The sequence below is a fragment of the Alexandromys fortis genome, unplaced genomic scaffold (assembly GCF_014885135.2).
Source record: "Alexandromys fortis isolate MF-2015 unplaced genomic scaffold, M_Fortis_MF-2015_v1.1 scaffold_40, whole genome shotgun sequence".
Taxonomy (NCBI): domain Eukaryota; kingdom Metazoa; phylum Chordata; class Mammalia; order Rodentia; family Cricetidae; genus Alexandromys; species Alexandromys fortis.
The window spans coordinates 8,733,433-8,751,231 of NW_026067966.1; the positions used below are offsets into that span (position 1 = coordinate 8,733,433).

The window sequence follows — 17,799 nt, forward strand, 5'->3', positions numbered from 1 at the left end:
CGGAGAGGGAAATGGGAGGCAGGGAGGAGGCGGAAATTTTTTTTCAATAAAAAATTATATTAAAAAAAAAGCTATTACTATTCTTCTCATTAAATATGGTGGGTCAAAAAAATTTCTTACAAGGTGACACATCAGGAAACATACATATCAGATATTTACACTGTGACTCATAACAACAGTAAAATTACAGTTATGAAGCAGTAACAAAATAATTTTATGGTTGGGGGTCACCACAATATGAGGAACTGTATTAAAGGGTCACAGCAGAAGGAAGGTTGAGAACCACTGCCCTAGGTTATCCTTTAAAGACTGGAGCTGCAAAGAGAGAGTCAGTCAGAAGATAGAGTTTGCTGTCATGTGGGACTGTGCTAAGGAAATCGACCTAACGGTGGGTAAAGGATGCTCCGTATCCTTGTCTGTGGAGCTCCTATGTGCTTTAGTGTGTTCTCCACCTCCCTCAGGAAACAGAGATCTCAAAGGACCGGGCTTATTTACCACTGCATCATCCCAGTGACAGAAATCACTGTGAGCAAATTTAACAAAAGTCGTAAGAGGAAGTTAGAATCCTACGCTTGCATGAAAATATACTAGAAACCAGTCACTTTTATCCTTTTTTTTTTCCAGTTATTGGAAGATTTGAAATCAAGTCTCCCAGGTTTCACTACAATCAACTCCCGCCTTTAATTGGGCAAAGCCAAACTGCACTGACTGGCAAAAGCCCAAACAAAGAGCTGGTAAGGAGGCCTAAACCTGTTCATTATCAAGCCATAAGAAATTAGAGAAAAATTAATTCATAATGCACACAATCGATGTAGAAACTCATAAAAGAAAAAAAGCAAGCTGGCTTCATGGACAAAGCTTTACCCATAAACACCATCTCAAAATTACGGCAGCGCTAGCCAGCTGGTGTTCTGTCATCCTAAGGCCTTGGTGAGATAACCAGAAGTTCCCTTTTCCTTATTCACGTTTTCAGACACTGTGATAATTTTAAGGCAAATAGTGCAAAGGAAAATGTGCCTGCTTCATTGGGAGAGGAAAACAGGTCTTCCAATTTAGTTCTGAGCACTCATAATTCAAATGTTAAAGCAGCAACTTAGGTCAGTCTGTAAGTGTTCAACCACTTCAGGCTTTCCTTTCCCTGAAATTTTAACAAGTACATGGCATCCTTTTCTTTATCTCCTGACTGATCCAGTAATTGCCGGGTACTAGTAAGTCATCTGAGGAATGTGAGCTAAAGATCAAGATTTTAAATTTACTCTACTGAAAATAACATGAATAATCACCTTCCCAGAATGGTAAGGCTTCATAATTAGTTCATAACTTTATGTGTTAAGTGCAGTCGAACGGTACTATAGATGCTTTCCTGACATTCTCATTATTTGACCTATAAACACAATTCAGAGACACAGTGTTGTATCTTATAAATTCAAACTTCAAAACTGTTAGGAAGAAATCACTGACAGGGCAGACACGGCACAAGGCAGAGGCCAGGAAGGTTTGAACAAGTACAGTTAGTAATGTGTGCTTTCTAGCTTCTTCCACAGAGTGCTGGTGGAAATTTGGCCTACAAGCACTAACCGCAGTTTAAGTTTCAGAAGTTTGTTAAATGTTTTTCATTAACAGAACAATTAAACAAAATGAAGGTAATATAGTAAAATGGGCAGGATCAGTTTAGGGAACTAGCTGAAGGAACGCTGGTGACGAATAAGACAAAACATACTCAGTTCCATAACCAAAGGAAAGATAACGCGAGTACTTACCCCAGCCTATCAAGATGAAGCCCCACAGGTATTTGGTGTCCGAAAAGAAAGACACAAAGATTAAGTTATGTAGGTAGAGCCCTTCCACCAGGATCCAATAATAGTTTGTAGCCAAGAAGTAAACAAACATCACAACGGCGATCTTACACCCGACCTGTTACAAACGGACCAGAATTGCATTGAATTAGGACATTTTATTTTGCTTTAACAGCACCCTGAAACCACTAAAAAAAAAAAATAATTCTTTGTTTTACCTTCTGATAATCAAAACTGACTTAATTCAGTGGCAATGCTAAGAATGTTAAAGAGACCGGAATCTAGTTGTCTTAACATAGGTCTCTACAAGCTTCATACTTGATTCTGTTTTTAAAATAAAAGTATCTTTTTTCTTCTAGCAGTTATCAAATTTCGTAATTCTTTCTTTTTGTAAAAATAATGTATGATCATCAGGAAAAACCAGAAGCATAAAAAATGAAGAAAAATATTAGTCATATTTCTGTGACAAATTTGTTTCATTTCAGGTTTTTCATGCGACTGCAGCAAAATAAATCACTGGAAGGAGTAAACACTTTGCATCTGAAGAACGGCAGAAGGACTCGTGGCTCTGATGATCTGAGCTGGGCTCAGCTCACCCGCCCCAGACGCCCTCATAGTCTCTGCTTCCTCCGGTTCTCTGACATTTACTCCACAATACCAGGGAAACAAATCAGAGGCCGGGCCAGGATCACACAACAGAACCACAGAGTCAAAGGGAATCAGAGAGACAGACAGCCGTTCACTGAGACTGTGGAGAGATTTTATGTTGGGACAAGACTCCAAGGGTACAAAGGGAACTGAATATGGTATCCTTTTATGTTCCAAGCATCTGTTTTGGTTGATGATGTTTTACTTTTAAAACTGTCTGTGACAACCACTGTGATCCATATATCAAATTCCATTGCGATCATGCGTTTTGCAGAATTTTCTTGAAGAATGAGTTTGAATGAGTAACTAGATATGAGAGAAAAGTTTTATTTATAGACAGATAGGTAGAAAGGTAGGTAGACAGATGATGGATGGATGGATAGATAGATAGATAGATAGATAGATAGATAGATAGATAGATAGATAGATGATGGATGGATCCCAGATAGATAGATAGATAGATAGATAGATAGATAGATAGATAGATAGATAGATAGATAGATGGATGATGTATGGATCCCAGATGATAGATAGATAGATAGATAGATAGATAGATAGATAGATAGATAGATGATGGATGGATCCCAGGACAAGTTACTAAATGTGTAGTGGAATATGAAATAGATCATATTTATAAAAATCCTATAGTGAGAGAAAATGAGAGCACGTACATACTGAGATTTGTCCACAGCAGGTCCTCTGATAAAGTTCTGAAGGTCACCCTGCATCACCAAAGACTGCAGTGCCTCTATTCCTAGGTGAGCCTGGGCCACTCTGTCCTTGACGAAGATGCTCACAGCTCTCAGCATGAAGGACACAAACAAGTGCAGGTGGATATAGTTCCTAGTGCAGTGCAATCGTCTATGCAAAAAAAAAAATTCATTATTCAGATTGGATAAAATTAGAACAGAAAAAGAAAATATGCCCACCAAACCCAAACACTTCCCCCCTAAAGGAAACCATGGTAAACTCAAAAGTGAAAAGTCATTATTAGGTTTCTTACAGAAACAACTTTTGTTTACAATTAAAATGTAACTTGATGAGTAATCATTTCAAATGTATTCTACCATCGTTGGGATCCAATTTTTGCTGTTAACTATTGTGCTGTGTTATACTACAGTGCCAATACAATGTTATCTCTCTCTCTCTCTCTCTTTCTCTTCTCTTCTCTTAACTTGTATCCCATCAGTAAGAGTCTGCTACATATTCGCTAAATGAATTGAGAGGTCAGAAAATACTAAGTTCAAAGGTAAAAAGATTTTTTGACTCACATGTGGGTTCGCTTAGTCCTGCCCTGCCTGTTCTTTGCGGTACATACTATATTTAGGTATCACTTGAGGTCTCAGTAGGAGACTTTCTCCATTTTCTATCCTACAAAACCACTACACACTGGTTGGCATTGTGTAAATCACTGTGTACTTCCTTGGGGCACTTATAGCCCATCTACCACTTCTTCCATCAACTCCTTGAACTCACAACCATGTGTATGGTAATACATCATGCTGTTCTCTGCTGTAGTTCAATTTTGTTGGTCACAATTTTGTGTCAACTTAAATTATATAGAATTTTATTGGTCACAAATGTAGTACTGTTTTATGTGCTGATATAAAATAATTTAGAACATACTTTTGTCCAATAGTACCAAAATAATTTGGAGAAAATGAGATACTCCACTGAGAATGAAAATTTTTGTTAAATTGTGTACAGTAGCAACCACTCTGCAAACAAATATACTGAGCTAGAAATTTATTAGCCTTAAGACTTCATACACTTGATGCCTTCAGATTTCAGAAAACATAAAAATAAATTGTCAGAGACAATCAACAATGTTTCATTAATAATCCTATATTAGCCAAAGAGAAAAATTGAAATGGGATGTAGCTCAGTTGGTTGAGTGCCTGCCTAGCATTCATGACACTAGAGTCAATCCCTATGACCATATAAATCATCTAAAATATTTAGACTGCAATCCCAGTGCTGTGTAAGTGGAGGCAAGAGGATCAAGATTAGATAGATCATTATTAGTGTGGTGGTTAGAAAGAAAATGGCCCCCAAAGGGACCAGTACTATTAGGATGTGTGGTCTTGTTGGAGGAAATGTGTCACTGTGGGGGGCAGTTTTTGGGATGCCTTTGGCTCATGCTTCCCTCGGTGTGACTTTCAGTTGACTTTCTATTGCCTGGAAAATGTCGATCTCTCAGCTCCAGCGCCACATCTGCCTACTCCCTGTTGTCATGATAACAGACTGAACCTCTGAAAGCATAAGCAAGTCACCCCAATTAAATGTTTCCTTTATAAAAGCTATTGTGGTCATGGTGTCTCTTCACAGCCAAAAAAAAAAAAAAAAAAAAAAAAAAAAAAAAAAAAAAAAAAAAAAAAAAAAAAAAAAAAAAAAAAAAAAAACAGTTAAGACAATTAGCCACACAGTGAATATGAGGCCACTCAGACCCTATCTCAAAAAAAAATTAAATTTCAATAAAAAAAAGGATAGAGAGCAAAGATTGTAAGTATTAGATGTCTTTTACATGAAAACATTAGAACATTCCTTCTAGGAGAAAACTAACTGGGAACTACTCACCTGAAGTAGCCAATGATTAGAATGGCCACAGCCAAGGAGCCAAAAGAGATAGAGTAGCCAACAGTATACAGGACATAGAGGCTTTCAAAGAACTCTTGCTGTAGAGGAAAAGACAGTCAACATATGCAAAAGAAAGTGGTTCAAAGCCATTACATTATTTCTGGAATATTGTGTCTGGTTCTCTGTAGCTTTTACAGGCTGTAATTTTCATGCTATAAAATAGACAAGTCTAAAACAAGCTGCTTGACAGGTTTTGACACACCAAGTTCATTTGTGCCCCTTGCTAGTAAAAACCACCCACTGTCCACCTACACACAACTACTATCCTGATGTTAGTCACCACAAATTAGCTTTCTCTGTTCACACACTTCATATTCTTCCAGACTGTTCTTAGACTTAGAAATTAAAAATGTATGCTATTTTAAGACAACTTTTATAATCTTCTATAGTTTACATGTATTTACACTTTATTTCCTGCTAAGCTTCTTTATTTAAAATAATAGAATCACAGAATATGGAAAATGGAATAAGCAGTGTTTCATGTATAAATAGTGTTTCAGGTATCCTCTATCCTTTAATGGTTACATAATTATACTAAGTTATGCAAACCAAGAATCTATATTTTTGCAATGCACTGACCAATATATCTGTGTAATTGTATCACATGTGAAAATTTTTATGACTACCATTGAAATCAAGACACAGAAGCCATCCAGCAGTGCAAAGATCTACTACATTGCTCATATGTGGCCATGTCTACCCCCTTCTTCCCCAGCATCCAAACACCTGGCAACTTTGAATCTTTTTCCACCACACAATTTTCTCTTCATGGTCATTCGCAAACCACTGAGACATTAAAAGATTTACTGAAGAGTCCTTGAGATCCATCCAAGTTGTCACATCCATCACTAATTTGTTTTTTTCTTAGTTGCTGAGTAGTTTCCATGGTGTGTTCATATCATATTTACATTATTATATTTGAGTGAGTTCTTTATCAATAGCATATAGTTGGATCATATTTTAACAGATTCAACCAGTTGATTTGTGTATTTTGAGTATATTTTATACAATATCTTTTCTGTTGTTATTTTTTATTTAAAAATTCTTTCTAAATTATATGTTGTTTGAACAACTGTAAAGTTCTACTTTATTATTTTGTATATTATATTCGATGTTTGTTTTAGGTATGACATTACCCCACTGAGTGTAGAAGCTGTACTCCTACATTGAATAACTTCAAATTTTCAATGATCTCATATTCTGATTAATCTGTCAACATTATAACTTTCTAGGTTCACATTTGGCATTTTACATAATATATGGTACTTTAGACTTTTATTTATTCAGTTTGAATGTTGCTCAGTCATGTAATTTTCAACTGTTTGTGAATTGTTTATGTACATATTATTTTAATTTTAATTAATCATTTTATGGTAGGAGACCATATTTAGAATTTCAGTCAAGGCACTTATGGAGAGATTATTTAGACTGGTGTAAATTCTATCTTAATGAAACTTTGTGTGTGCTCTAAAAAAAATGTGACTTCTGAATTATTGAGTATTCTATAAAAGTTGATTTGATCAAGTGTTTGAAAGATAGTTTATCTGTTGCTTGAGAATGGTATTTTTAAAATTCAGCTTGGTGGGATGTGGGTATTTCTCATATTAGCTCTGACAGTTTTTGTTTCCTAGCAACTCTGAGGATGCTCTGTAGCTTGACAATCAAATAATGCTACAAGGAACATGAGTAAGCAAAAGTCTTTCCAATATTCAGATTGTATTTTTTTTTCGGATATGAACCCAGTAGTGGGACTTCTGGATAACATAACATTCGATTTTTAACTATTTTTTAAAGAACCACAATACTTGTTTCCACAATGGCTGTATTGATTTGCACTCTCACCAATGAATGATATAAAAGGGTCCCCTTCCTTCTTTCCTTCCTTCTTTCCTTCCTTCTTTCCTTCCTTCCTTCCTTTCTTTCTTCTTCCTTTCTTATTCATTTATTTATTTATTTATTTATTGGTTTTTTTTGAGGCAGGGTTTCCCTGTAACATTGGAGCCTATCCTGGAACTAGCTCTTGTAGACCAGGTTGGCCTCAAACTCACAGAAATTTGCCTGCCTCTGCCTCCCGAGTGCTAGGATTAAAAGCATGTTCCACCACCATCTGGCTTTGGGTCCCCTCTCCTAAGCTCTTGACATTTTTCTTTTTGTCATTTTGGTAATAATTGTTGGAATAGATGCAGGATATCTATTGTTGTAGTTTTAATTTATATTTTCTAATGATAAATCATTTACATTTTTCTGATTAGTAATGTTAACTATGTTTTCATGTCTGTTGGCTGTTGCTTGTTATCCTTTGAGAAATGTCTATTTACATCCTTAGCCTGTGAAATAATTGCTTTATTTCTTATATGGAGTTGTCCTTTTCTGTATGTATCTTGATATATCCTCACAACATAGGCCAGGCTGGCTTTGAACTCACAATCCTCACCTGCCATATGATATAACTAGAGGTCTGCTGTACCATGTCTGTATGGATACATTCCCTTATGGCTCTCGTGCATGCACTCCTGCTCTGTGGGTTGTCTCTGTTCTGCAGATTATTTCCCTGGTTGGATGGATCCCTTTTGTCTCTATTGCTGTTGTCTATGGTTTTGGAGACCACATCCAAAACCCAGATGAATTTGGTGAAGTTTTTCCCCCCCTTTATGCTCTTCTATTAGTTTTACAATTCTGGAAATTACAGTGACGTCATTAGACTTTACTTTTGTACATGAAATAACAGTCCTTGAACTCTTCAGCATAGTGATAGGCAGCATCCCAACATCATTTATTGAAAAGGCAGTCTTTTCCCCATTGTGTATTTTCAGGTTCCTTTCTCAAACTTGGCCATGAATACGTGGATTCACTTCTAACTTCTCTCTTCATTCCATAGGTCTGTTTTTATGCCACGCCCTGGTTACTAAGTTTTGTGACACATTTTAAAGTTGAAGAATGAATATTCTAGGTTTGTCATCACTCAAAATATTTAAGGCTGTCTGTGTCCTTTTGTGAGGCTACACAAATTTTAGAATAGTTTCATCTAGTTCTATACAAAGACAAATCTTATTTAGGCAGCCATGTTTTCCTCAAGTAACAAAGCTGCAACACGACTCCTACAGCTGAAGCTTAAGAAACATGGCAGACTGGGCAGAAAGATTTTACAAACCAGGAGACCAGGAAATCTACTGTGAGATCGTATCTCTCAGTTATAACAAGGAAACTACACTCATGAAAGCCCTTAGAGACGTTTAATATAAATTGATAGTTGTATTCTAATTTGCATATATCTATTAGATAAGAGAGAGCTTACATGAAACTTTCTATAAATGCTACTCTCTGACATATCAAGTTCTAATGGGGTTAGCTAATCCACGTGTGCACAGATGTCAGAGGTCAGTGTTGGGGGTCTTCCTGCATTCTCCATGTTTCCAGGCAATTAACTTTAATTATTCTTTTGTTAATTAAGTTTGTTCTTTGGAAATTTCATGTGTGTAAATTTTTGAGACAATCTCTCACTGAACCTAGAGTTCACCATTTTGGCTACAATGGTTTGACCAGCAAGCACCAAGAATCTTCTTGTCTCCAACACACAGCCCTTGAGTTACAGACACATCCTGCTGTTTTCCATGGGCGCTAGAGATCTGTAGTAGATCTTCATGAACTAAGCAGTTGATCCACTGAGCCTTCTCCCTAGAACAATCCTGTGCATTTTTTATACTGAGAAAATAAAATTACTGAATACTCACAAGATTCTTTACCTCTTAGTAAACTCCCAAATAATTTTCATATGAAATACTAGATACATGATAGATAGATGATAGATAGATAGATAGACCATTATATAATAATAGATATTATTATTATTAGATAATAATAGATATACTAATATATGTAATATTATATAATGTTTTATATATGCATAAGAGCCAGAGTTTGGATTCCCAGAAGCCCACATAAATGTCAGTGGATATAGGAGCCGTCTGTAATTTCAGCCTCAGAAGTCAGGAGATTCCTAGAGAAAACTGACTAGTGTGATTCACCATGTGGACGAGCTCTAGGTTTGACTGAGAGACCCAACCTCAATGAACAAAGTGGATGAGTGTCTGGGGATGCAACTCAACACCAACCTCAGGACTTAAACTCCTGGGTTTATTAGCCATCCTTGATGATTATACTTCTTAAAATATACTGTAATCAGGACGAATGGTTGGAAAATTAAAGTTCTGTGTAAATAAAGCCATGTTGATGAATGGCCCCATAAACACTGTGAAAGATGAGCGTTTGTCAGGTTTTGATATACAAAGAAAGATCAACACCAAGCTCACAACTTGGCAGTGAGTGTTAACTTCCTTATTTTTCATACTCACATTTTAATGGCATTTTAAAATCACATTTAGTTATCAGTGAGTGCTTTTTTTCTATCAAAGACTGAAATGATTTTACAGCATCTCATAGTAATTACCTCAGTGTTGGAATGAGTTGCCTTGTAAAGTGCATAGCAATCTCACATTGTCTGTTTAGAGTTTCAACCTGGAAGTACAAAACTAAAGGTTGAAAAATACCAAAGAGTTCACTGAGGTGGTGAAACTTAGTCACAAAAAAAGGAAGGAAGCTCTATTTTCACAGAATAGACTAAGAAAACTTCATCTCAAACACTTCCCATGTCAGAGTTTCTATTGCTCTGAGGAGACATCATGACCACGGCCACTCTTTTAAAGAAAAACATTTAACTGGGGCTGGCTTACAGCTCAGAGGGTTAGTCCATTGTCATCATGTCAGGAAGCAAGGCAGCAGGCAGGCAGACACGGTGCTGGAGCTGAGAGTTCTTACATCTTGATTCAAAAGCAACAGGAAGTGAACTGTCCCAGTGGGTGTGGTTTGAGCATGTGTGAGACCTCAAAGCCCGCCTTCACAGTGACACACTTCCTCCAACAAGGCCACACCTCCTAATAGTGCCACTACTCTCTTTGGGGGCTATTTTCTTTCAAAACACCACCTTTCCTCCTACAGTCCACCCTCCAGACAGAGCCACCATTGTATGGCCTGTTCTATGGTCTTCGTAACAGCTCTGGTACACCAACTTGCTACGCTCATTTCTAGCTGCATGATCATGTGTCACCACACACTTTTGCTCAACAGGGCTGTGTGACTGGAATTTTACTGTGAGTTTTAAGGCACTGGATATAACTTTCTCACAATTACACATGGTTACAGCACCACACCACTCTAATAGGTAACTGGGACCCCAGAGTTTAGCCCTCAACCCTGCCATCAGCAAACCGTCTCCTGGGCCCACACTCTTTCCATGGTTCACAGCTGACCTATACACTGAACCTTGCTCAATATAATGCTATCGCTCTGATTCGTCACTTAAAATGAAATCATCAAATGCCATCTTCTGAGATAGAACACACTAAATATGCCATTCACTAAGATGAAAACATCCTTCAGAAACATAGTGGGATGAGATTTGGCATTCAAAAGTAATTAAGAATGAATCATGAATCATGTTGCTCACTACCTATTTGTATCTATTATATATATATATTTGTATATAATATAAAATAATATAACAATGTAATACAATAAATTGTGTGTGTGTGTATGCCAGACAACTCAGGTAAGGAAAACAGGAGAAAAGTTCAGCAGCATCTGATCGTGTCATTGAATGAAAAGGATTTTGTATATAATGGCTGACAAGCAAAAATTGTGCAAAAACATTTTCTTCTTTCCCTCGGGGATTCAAAATCATAGAAATGTCATTACCTTTCCTATGCTGATATCTGGCTGCAGAAAGCAGTCTGAATAATTAGCCCATGTTTTATTTGAGCTATGAATGAAATCCCACGTTCCGTTGGGGGTACAGTGCCGGAAAGCAACTCCTGAAAAGACATGAAAGATGCTGAGATCACAATTCCCCACAAGTCTGTTATTAAACATCAAAGAAGAGAGTAAATGCCTGGTTGCAATCAATCATCTCAAAAAAGTTCAATACCTTTATGATTGAAGTCATAAATATAAGGAGGGCATGGCACAGCTGATATTTTCCCCACTGTTCCTCTAGGCCAACAAATAAGTCCATCCCATTCTGGGAAGCAATTGCCTTCTGATAAGAAACGAAAATAAAGAAAGACAAGAAAACAATATTGAACTAATGCTTTCAACACAGAAAACTTCAGCTCAGCCCTTGCCTGGGATAAAATGTAAAACAAACTGCAAAGTTTGGAAACTAAACCAGAAGAGATGAGAGGCAAATGCCCCCAAATGTCTCATCATGGGCATATTAGCAGGAGTCTGATCTGCTAAATTAAAGTATCTAAATCATACCAGTATATTCGCTGTAAAAGCAAGAACAGTTAAGGTATAAGAAGCCTTGGTAGCATATTTCTGCCAACTGTCCTACCTAGTAGTAGCTACAAAATTTACCTTAGATTTTAAAAAACTGCTGCTGAAGAACATGATACACAAAAGTGATTCAAGACTTGGGTTCTTTTCACTAATAAGTATGAATCTCATGCTCACCTCAGACACAGCTGTCATAACTCTACATGTCTCTTTTTATTTTTTAATAATTTATTTATTTTTATTTCATGTGGATTGGTATTTTGCCTGCATGGATGTCTCTGCCAGGGTGTCAGATCCCCTGGAACTAGAGTTACAGACAGTTACAAACTGCTATGTGGGAATTGAACCCAGGTCCATTGGAAGAGCAGTCAGTGCTCTTAACCACTGAGCCATCTCACTAACCCCTCCACACTTTTCAAGACAAATGCAGTTTCTTCATTGTTACAACTTCCAAGTTCATCACAGCTCCATCTAGAATTACTAGATGAGTTTTGAGCAGGTCATTCTTACTGCGTATTTCCTCCATTTTTTCTTCTTCCTCTTCCTCTTTCTCTCCCCACCCACCGCCAAGCCTCTCTCCAGGACAGTTTTCTACAGCTCTCCCACCACTATTCTCGTCCTGCTCCTGTTTAGCTGTGGAGAGCAATGCAACATTATGATATAGAGGAAGCCTAGCTAGAATAGGATGTGTTCAAGTCCTTCTCAGACTTGAGAAGTTCCCGCAACCTGTTGTGTGTTCCCTGCACTGTATGTCTCACTGTAGGAAACTTTCTAGGGTGTTTGACCATCTGGGAAATGGTAGATCTGCAGGAGAGAGTCCAAACATCCCAGAACATTACCAAGTCTACGCCACAAGCCACAAGCTCATGACGAACACTTATTTTCTCTTGTCCTTGCTAACCTGTTCAGCAAGTAAAGCTACTTCCTGTTACCAGCTGTGTGTTTTGGGTGTTCTCTTACCCAATGCAAACACTAATGGCACACTCACACTTACTCTTACGACATCAGCTCCTAAATCCCCCACAGCCCCCTGCCCCCAGCTCACTCTGAGCCACAGTCTACTTCCTGGCCAGGTCTGAAGACTCTCAGGATCTGTCACTGGCTTGTCCAGGTACAGCTCAGCTGGCTCTTTTTGGGTTTCAGTGTCATTTCCTCTGATCACCTCAGTGCTCACTCCCTGGCATCCTCCAGACTTTTTCTCAAATGTCAACTTCTGAGTGAACATTCTCAATCTAAAACTGCATCCCAGTTCAGCCCTCCCTCTTCCCCTACTGTCGTTCTCCACAGGTCTCGTCACCTCCCAGTACTATGTGGAGGGTTTTTCCTGTTCTTTTCTTAGTCGCAGGACTGAAGAAACCCAAGTGGAGCTCTTTGGTCTGTTCTATCTTGTGCATTAGCCATGCCTCAGGCACAGCCTCCTGCTAGTTAGTAGAGTTTAGCAAATTCTCACTGTCAGTGCTGAGCTCGTCGGGGCTCCTTTGCTTTGGTCATATACTGAACTGCCAAGAAGAAAGCCTGTCAGCCACATCACACCCCCTCTTCCCCAGTAAAGACACTTGCCATGAGTGCTGCATTCATTTTCTGTGACAAATTTCACAGTTTTAAACGAGGTCAGAACTCTGACTCAGTAAGGCATTTGCTTGTGAACTCAAAGGCCATAACCAAGAGCTGACAGGGCTATGCTCCCTTCTGAAGACTCTGAAGGCACACATGTATTTCCCTGTTCATTTCAGGAGTTGGCAGAGTTCAGGTCCTCCATTGTCAAACTGGTTTCTTTCTGGCTGTTAGCAGTGCACTTGTCCAACTTCTGAAGACAGCTCCTATAACTGTCCCCTTCCTCCATCTTCACAGTCAGCAGTGCAGACTGGATCCTTCTTGCATGTTGAGGCCCTCTGGCTAGTCCTTGCTCACAACTCAATTCATTCTGCCACCTTCCTCTTCCATTTTTAAGACCTAGATGAATATATTGTATAAACCCAAATAATCCAGAACAACTTCCATATTTTAATATACAGAAGCTTAAGTCATCCACAACTACAACTTTGGGCCCTTTTGACTATGTAGCATAGCATTCACGAGCATAACAATGTGTGCAAGCCTGTAAGTTCTGTAAGAGCCTGCTCCTGCTCCCACCAGACATAGTGACATGTGCTTGTAATCCCTACCTTGGAAAGGCAGAGACTGAAGGGTCAAGGGTTAAGAGCTCATTTTTCTGCTACCACAAGTACTAGCTAACACTCATCACATCAGATTGTTTGGTTTGAAAGTCAGTTCACTATAACCTCATACAAATACTGATGATAGCCCTGATAATAATTTAGCCTCAACCTGGAATTAGCTTCTCCATGTCACCTTGTCACATAGAAACAAACATTTGATGCTTTGTGTCTTGCTGAAGAAAGTAAGAAAAGAAAAGAGTCTTCATTCACCCCACCTTCCTCACAGGAGACGGTGTTTTCCTGGAAACAACCTCTCTTCCCTCACATGGTTGCAGCCTGACTTCACACACCACAGGCAACCCAGGAATGCATCCCACTGCTTCTTGCTGCTGATGGACCATTGTATCTGCCTCTCTTCCTGAAGCACCTGCTTTTGCTGCTGATGTTGCCATTGCTGGATGTAATGGTGGTCCTTTGCTTTTCTCATTGCTCCCCGTGATTAGTAAGTCAATCTCACCTATCAGTTTCTTTTACAGTGCATTAGAATTCCATATAACTTCCTGCCCATTTACTTTGTTGTTAATAAGTCATGTTATCTTTTCATATCTGGACTATTGCTAAAGTCTTGGTCTTAAACACCCCCCTAAGTCCCATGGGTTAAAAGTTTAGCCTCAGCTTGTGCTATAGGGAGGTGGTAGGAACTTTAATGTGTGAGGCCCCCCCGTGGTGCATCTTCTGGTGATTGGGAGCGGTCCCTGGAAGGGATAGTAGGACCAGGGCTCCTTCCTTCCTCTTTCCAGGAGTTGATTAGCTTTGCTCTGTAATGTGTTTTTGCCATGTTATCCTGCCATGGGCCCAAAGCTACAGAGGAAATCAATTATGGAAGAAAACCAAAACTGTGCACCAAAATAAGCCTTTTTTCCCTGGAAGCTTGTTTATCTCCAGTTATTTGTTATTGTTTCAGAAGGCTCACACTACTGTCCAATCAATATGTACTTCACAAACACCACCACCTGGACCTGGATGCATGGCCCTGTTTTCTTGTCTGGAAATTGCATGCTGGGGATGCATCACACAATGAATTAAAGTCTTCATACAAATGTAAAAATCTATGAGCTAGTGCATTGTACAAATTACTCAGTATTAAAAGAGTATGAGCTAGTGCACTGTACAATTACTCAGTATTAGAAGAGACAGTTTTCTGGTTTCTGCAAGATGCCATCTGACACATGAACGAATACCGCCATAGACCTCACTCCCAAATTCAGAAAACCAACAGCCTTCAAAACAGCTTATTATAGAACATATTAATGTCTCAGGTGTCTCTTTAATAATAAGAATGATAATATTCACAAAAGGTCATAAAGACTTGGAAACCTGGACCTCAAACATACAATGTGGATCTCTTAATTAACATCTTCTTGGTCATCAAGTCCAGTTTCAGCACAAAAGTAATTACCAAAGACTCAGCAAGCTCCTTTTTACAAATTAGCACCACCAATTCTAACTCTGGCTCACATCTATATCCCAAGCAAAGCTAATCATTACTGAAGCTTGTTCAGCCCTGTTTACACAGAATGATCTAAAATTTAGAAAATCCAGCTTTTATCATTTTTTTATCATTTTACCTCTTGTGTTACTCACAAAAAAAAAAAAGTCAGACCATACTTGGCAGGAGAAACAGAAGGAATGAAACCTTCATTTTTTTATTTTAAATCCTCAGTAATTTTATGACTAAGTGTTTGTATTTGCAGCTCTCCTTTGATAAACATTTAGAAGTTTTCATGTTCTTATTACATTTTTTAAATGTTCAGTTATTTAATTTTGTGTGTATATGTGTCTGTCTGTATGAATTTGTACCACATGTGTGCAGTGCCTAAGAAGGTGAGAAGAGGAATCAAACTCTTGGAACATGACATGTAGGCATTGGGAATTGAACTCAGGTTTTCTGGAAAAGAAGCCAATGCTCTTAACCTCTGAACCATCTCACCAGCCCCAAGTTGTTTTTTTTTTCAGAAATACAAAAGAATACTATATAGTTAAAATGTAGAATTCATAGCTGTTGATATTTTATAATGCTTATTTTGGTTACCTTGTTTTTGCTATAGCTTTGCAGTGGTTGCATGAAGCATAATAACCCCTTTCTAAATATTTTTATATCTGTCTCTCAATCTTAAGATCATTTAAAATGAAAATTTCTTGATCCCACCCAGCTTGCATCCAGAAAACCCCCCTTCTACCCCCCTGCCCTCTTCGGGCACATAACATCACCCAGCTCAACCTGTTTGGGTGGGCGGTAGTTCCTTTGTCTCAATAGCCTGCCTGCAGCAAGCAAGGTAGGCCCTTTGTTTACGAGCTACCTGACCAACACAGATCTGTTCTCTGCACCAGGAGAGCCATCCCTGGGAAGGTACATCAGTGGGCAAGGAACCTGATCCTGTAAAAGAAGATCCATAGGGGAGCATACGGAGGAAGAGATGGGCAGGCGCCAAAACAAGAATTCACCCAATTCTGAACAACAACATGAAACCACCAGAACTCAGCGACCTCACAGCAGGAGGACATGAACACCTTAATCAAGAAGAAGTAGAAAAAATTGACTTTATGAAAGTGATAGACACCCTTAAACAGGAGGTGAAAAACTCCCTTAACGAAATGGATGAGAAGAATAACAGAAAGTTTGAAGAATTGAGTAAATCTGTGAATGATATCCTAGGAAACTAAGGGAAAACAATAAAACAGATAATGAAAACAGTTCAAGACTTGAAAACTGAAATGGAGGCAAGGAAGGAAACACAAACAGAAGGCTGGCTAGACATGGAAAATCTAGGTAAACAAATAGAGACTACAGAAACAAGCATAACCAACTGAATACAAGAGATAGAAGAAAGAATCTCAGATTCTGAAGAGACCATAGAGAAAATAAATGTGCACTGATAAAAGAAAACAGCAAACGCTCATCAAAAAACATTCAGGAAATCTGGGACACAATAAAAAGACCAAACCTAAGAATAATAGAAGTAGAAGAAAGAGAAGAAGTGCAGCTAAAAGGTCCAGAAAATATATTTAATAAAATTACAGAAGAAAACTTTCCCAACCTATAGAAAGATATACCTGTGAAGGTTCAAGAAGCATACAGAACACCAAATAGACTGGATCAAAAAAAAATCCCCTCTCCATATAATAATCAAAACACAAAATATACAGGTTAAAGAAAGAATATTAAGAGCTGCAAAGGAAAAAGGGCAAGTAACCTATAAAGGTAAACCAATCAGACTTACACCTGACTTCTCTATGGAAACCATGAAAACCTGTATAGATGTACTGCAAAAGCTAAGAGACCATGGATGCAAGCCCAGACTACTATACCCAACCAAGCTTTCGTTCACTATAAATGGAGAAAACAAAATTTTCCAGGATAAAAACAAATTTAACATCCCTTTATGATAAAAGTCTTGGAGAGATTAGGGATACAAGGGTCATACCTAAATATAATAAAAGCTATTTACAGCAAACCGACAGCTAACATCAAATTAAACAGAGAGAAACTCAAAGCCATTCCACTAAAATCAGGAATGCAACAAGCTGTCCACTCTCTCCATACCTCTTCAATATAGTGCTTGAATTTCTAGAAATAGCAATAAGACAACATAAGGGAATCAAGGGAATTCGAATTGCAAAGGAAGAAGTTAAACTTTCGTTATTTGCAGATAATATGATAGTGCACATAAGTACCCCAAAAACTTACCAAAGAACTCCTACAGCTGATAAACACCTTTAGTAATGTGGCAGGATACAATATCAACTCCAAAAATCAGTTGCCCTCCTATACTATACACAAAAGATAAAGAAGCAGAGAGGGAATTCAGAGAAGCATCACCTTTCATGATATCCACAAACAGCATAAAATATCTTGGGGTAACTCTGACCAAGGAAGTGAAAGATCTATTTGATAAGAACTTTAAGTCTTTGAAGAAAGAAATTGAAGAGGATACCAGAAAATGGAAGGATCTCCCTTGCTCTTGGATTGGGAGGATCAACATAGTAAAAATGGCAATTCTACCAAAGGCAATTTATAGATTCAATGCAATTCCCATCAAGGTCCCATGAAAATTCTTCACAGATCTTGAAAGGACAATAATCAACTTTATATAGAAAAAGCAAAAAACCCAGGATAGCCAAAACAATTTTATAGAATAAAGGAACTTCTGGAGGCATTACCATCCCTG

At 38.1% G+C, this 17,799-nt stretch overlaps 1 protein-coding gene across 1 annotated transcript in view; it reads right to left on the reverse strand.

The window, feature by feature from the left end:
* Nucleotides 1–17,799, reverse strand: part of Pth2r (parathyroid hormone 2 receptor) — a 97,233-nt gene that overhangs the window by 44,201 nt on the left and 35,233 nt on the right. Inside the window, exons 3-7 of the mRNA XM_050154195.1 lie at nucleotides 11,062–11,172; nucleotides 10,833–10,948; nucleotides 5,022–5,119; nucleotides 3,116–3,305; nucleotides 1,761–1,914 (exon numbers count right to left, since the gene is read on the reverse strand). Coding sequence (XP_050010152.1) covers nucleotides 1,761–1,914; nucleotides 3,116–3,305; nucleotides 5,022–5,119; nucleotides 10,833–10,948; nucleotides 11,062–11,172 — 669 coding nt within the window. The remainder of the gene's footprint in view (nucleotides 1–1,760; nucleotides 1,915–3,115; nucleotides 3,306–5,021; nucleotides 5,120–10,832; nucleotides 10,949–11,061; nucleotides 11,173–17,799) is intronic.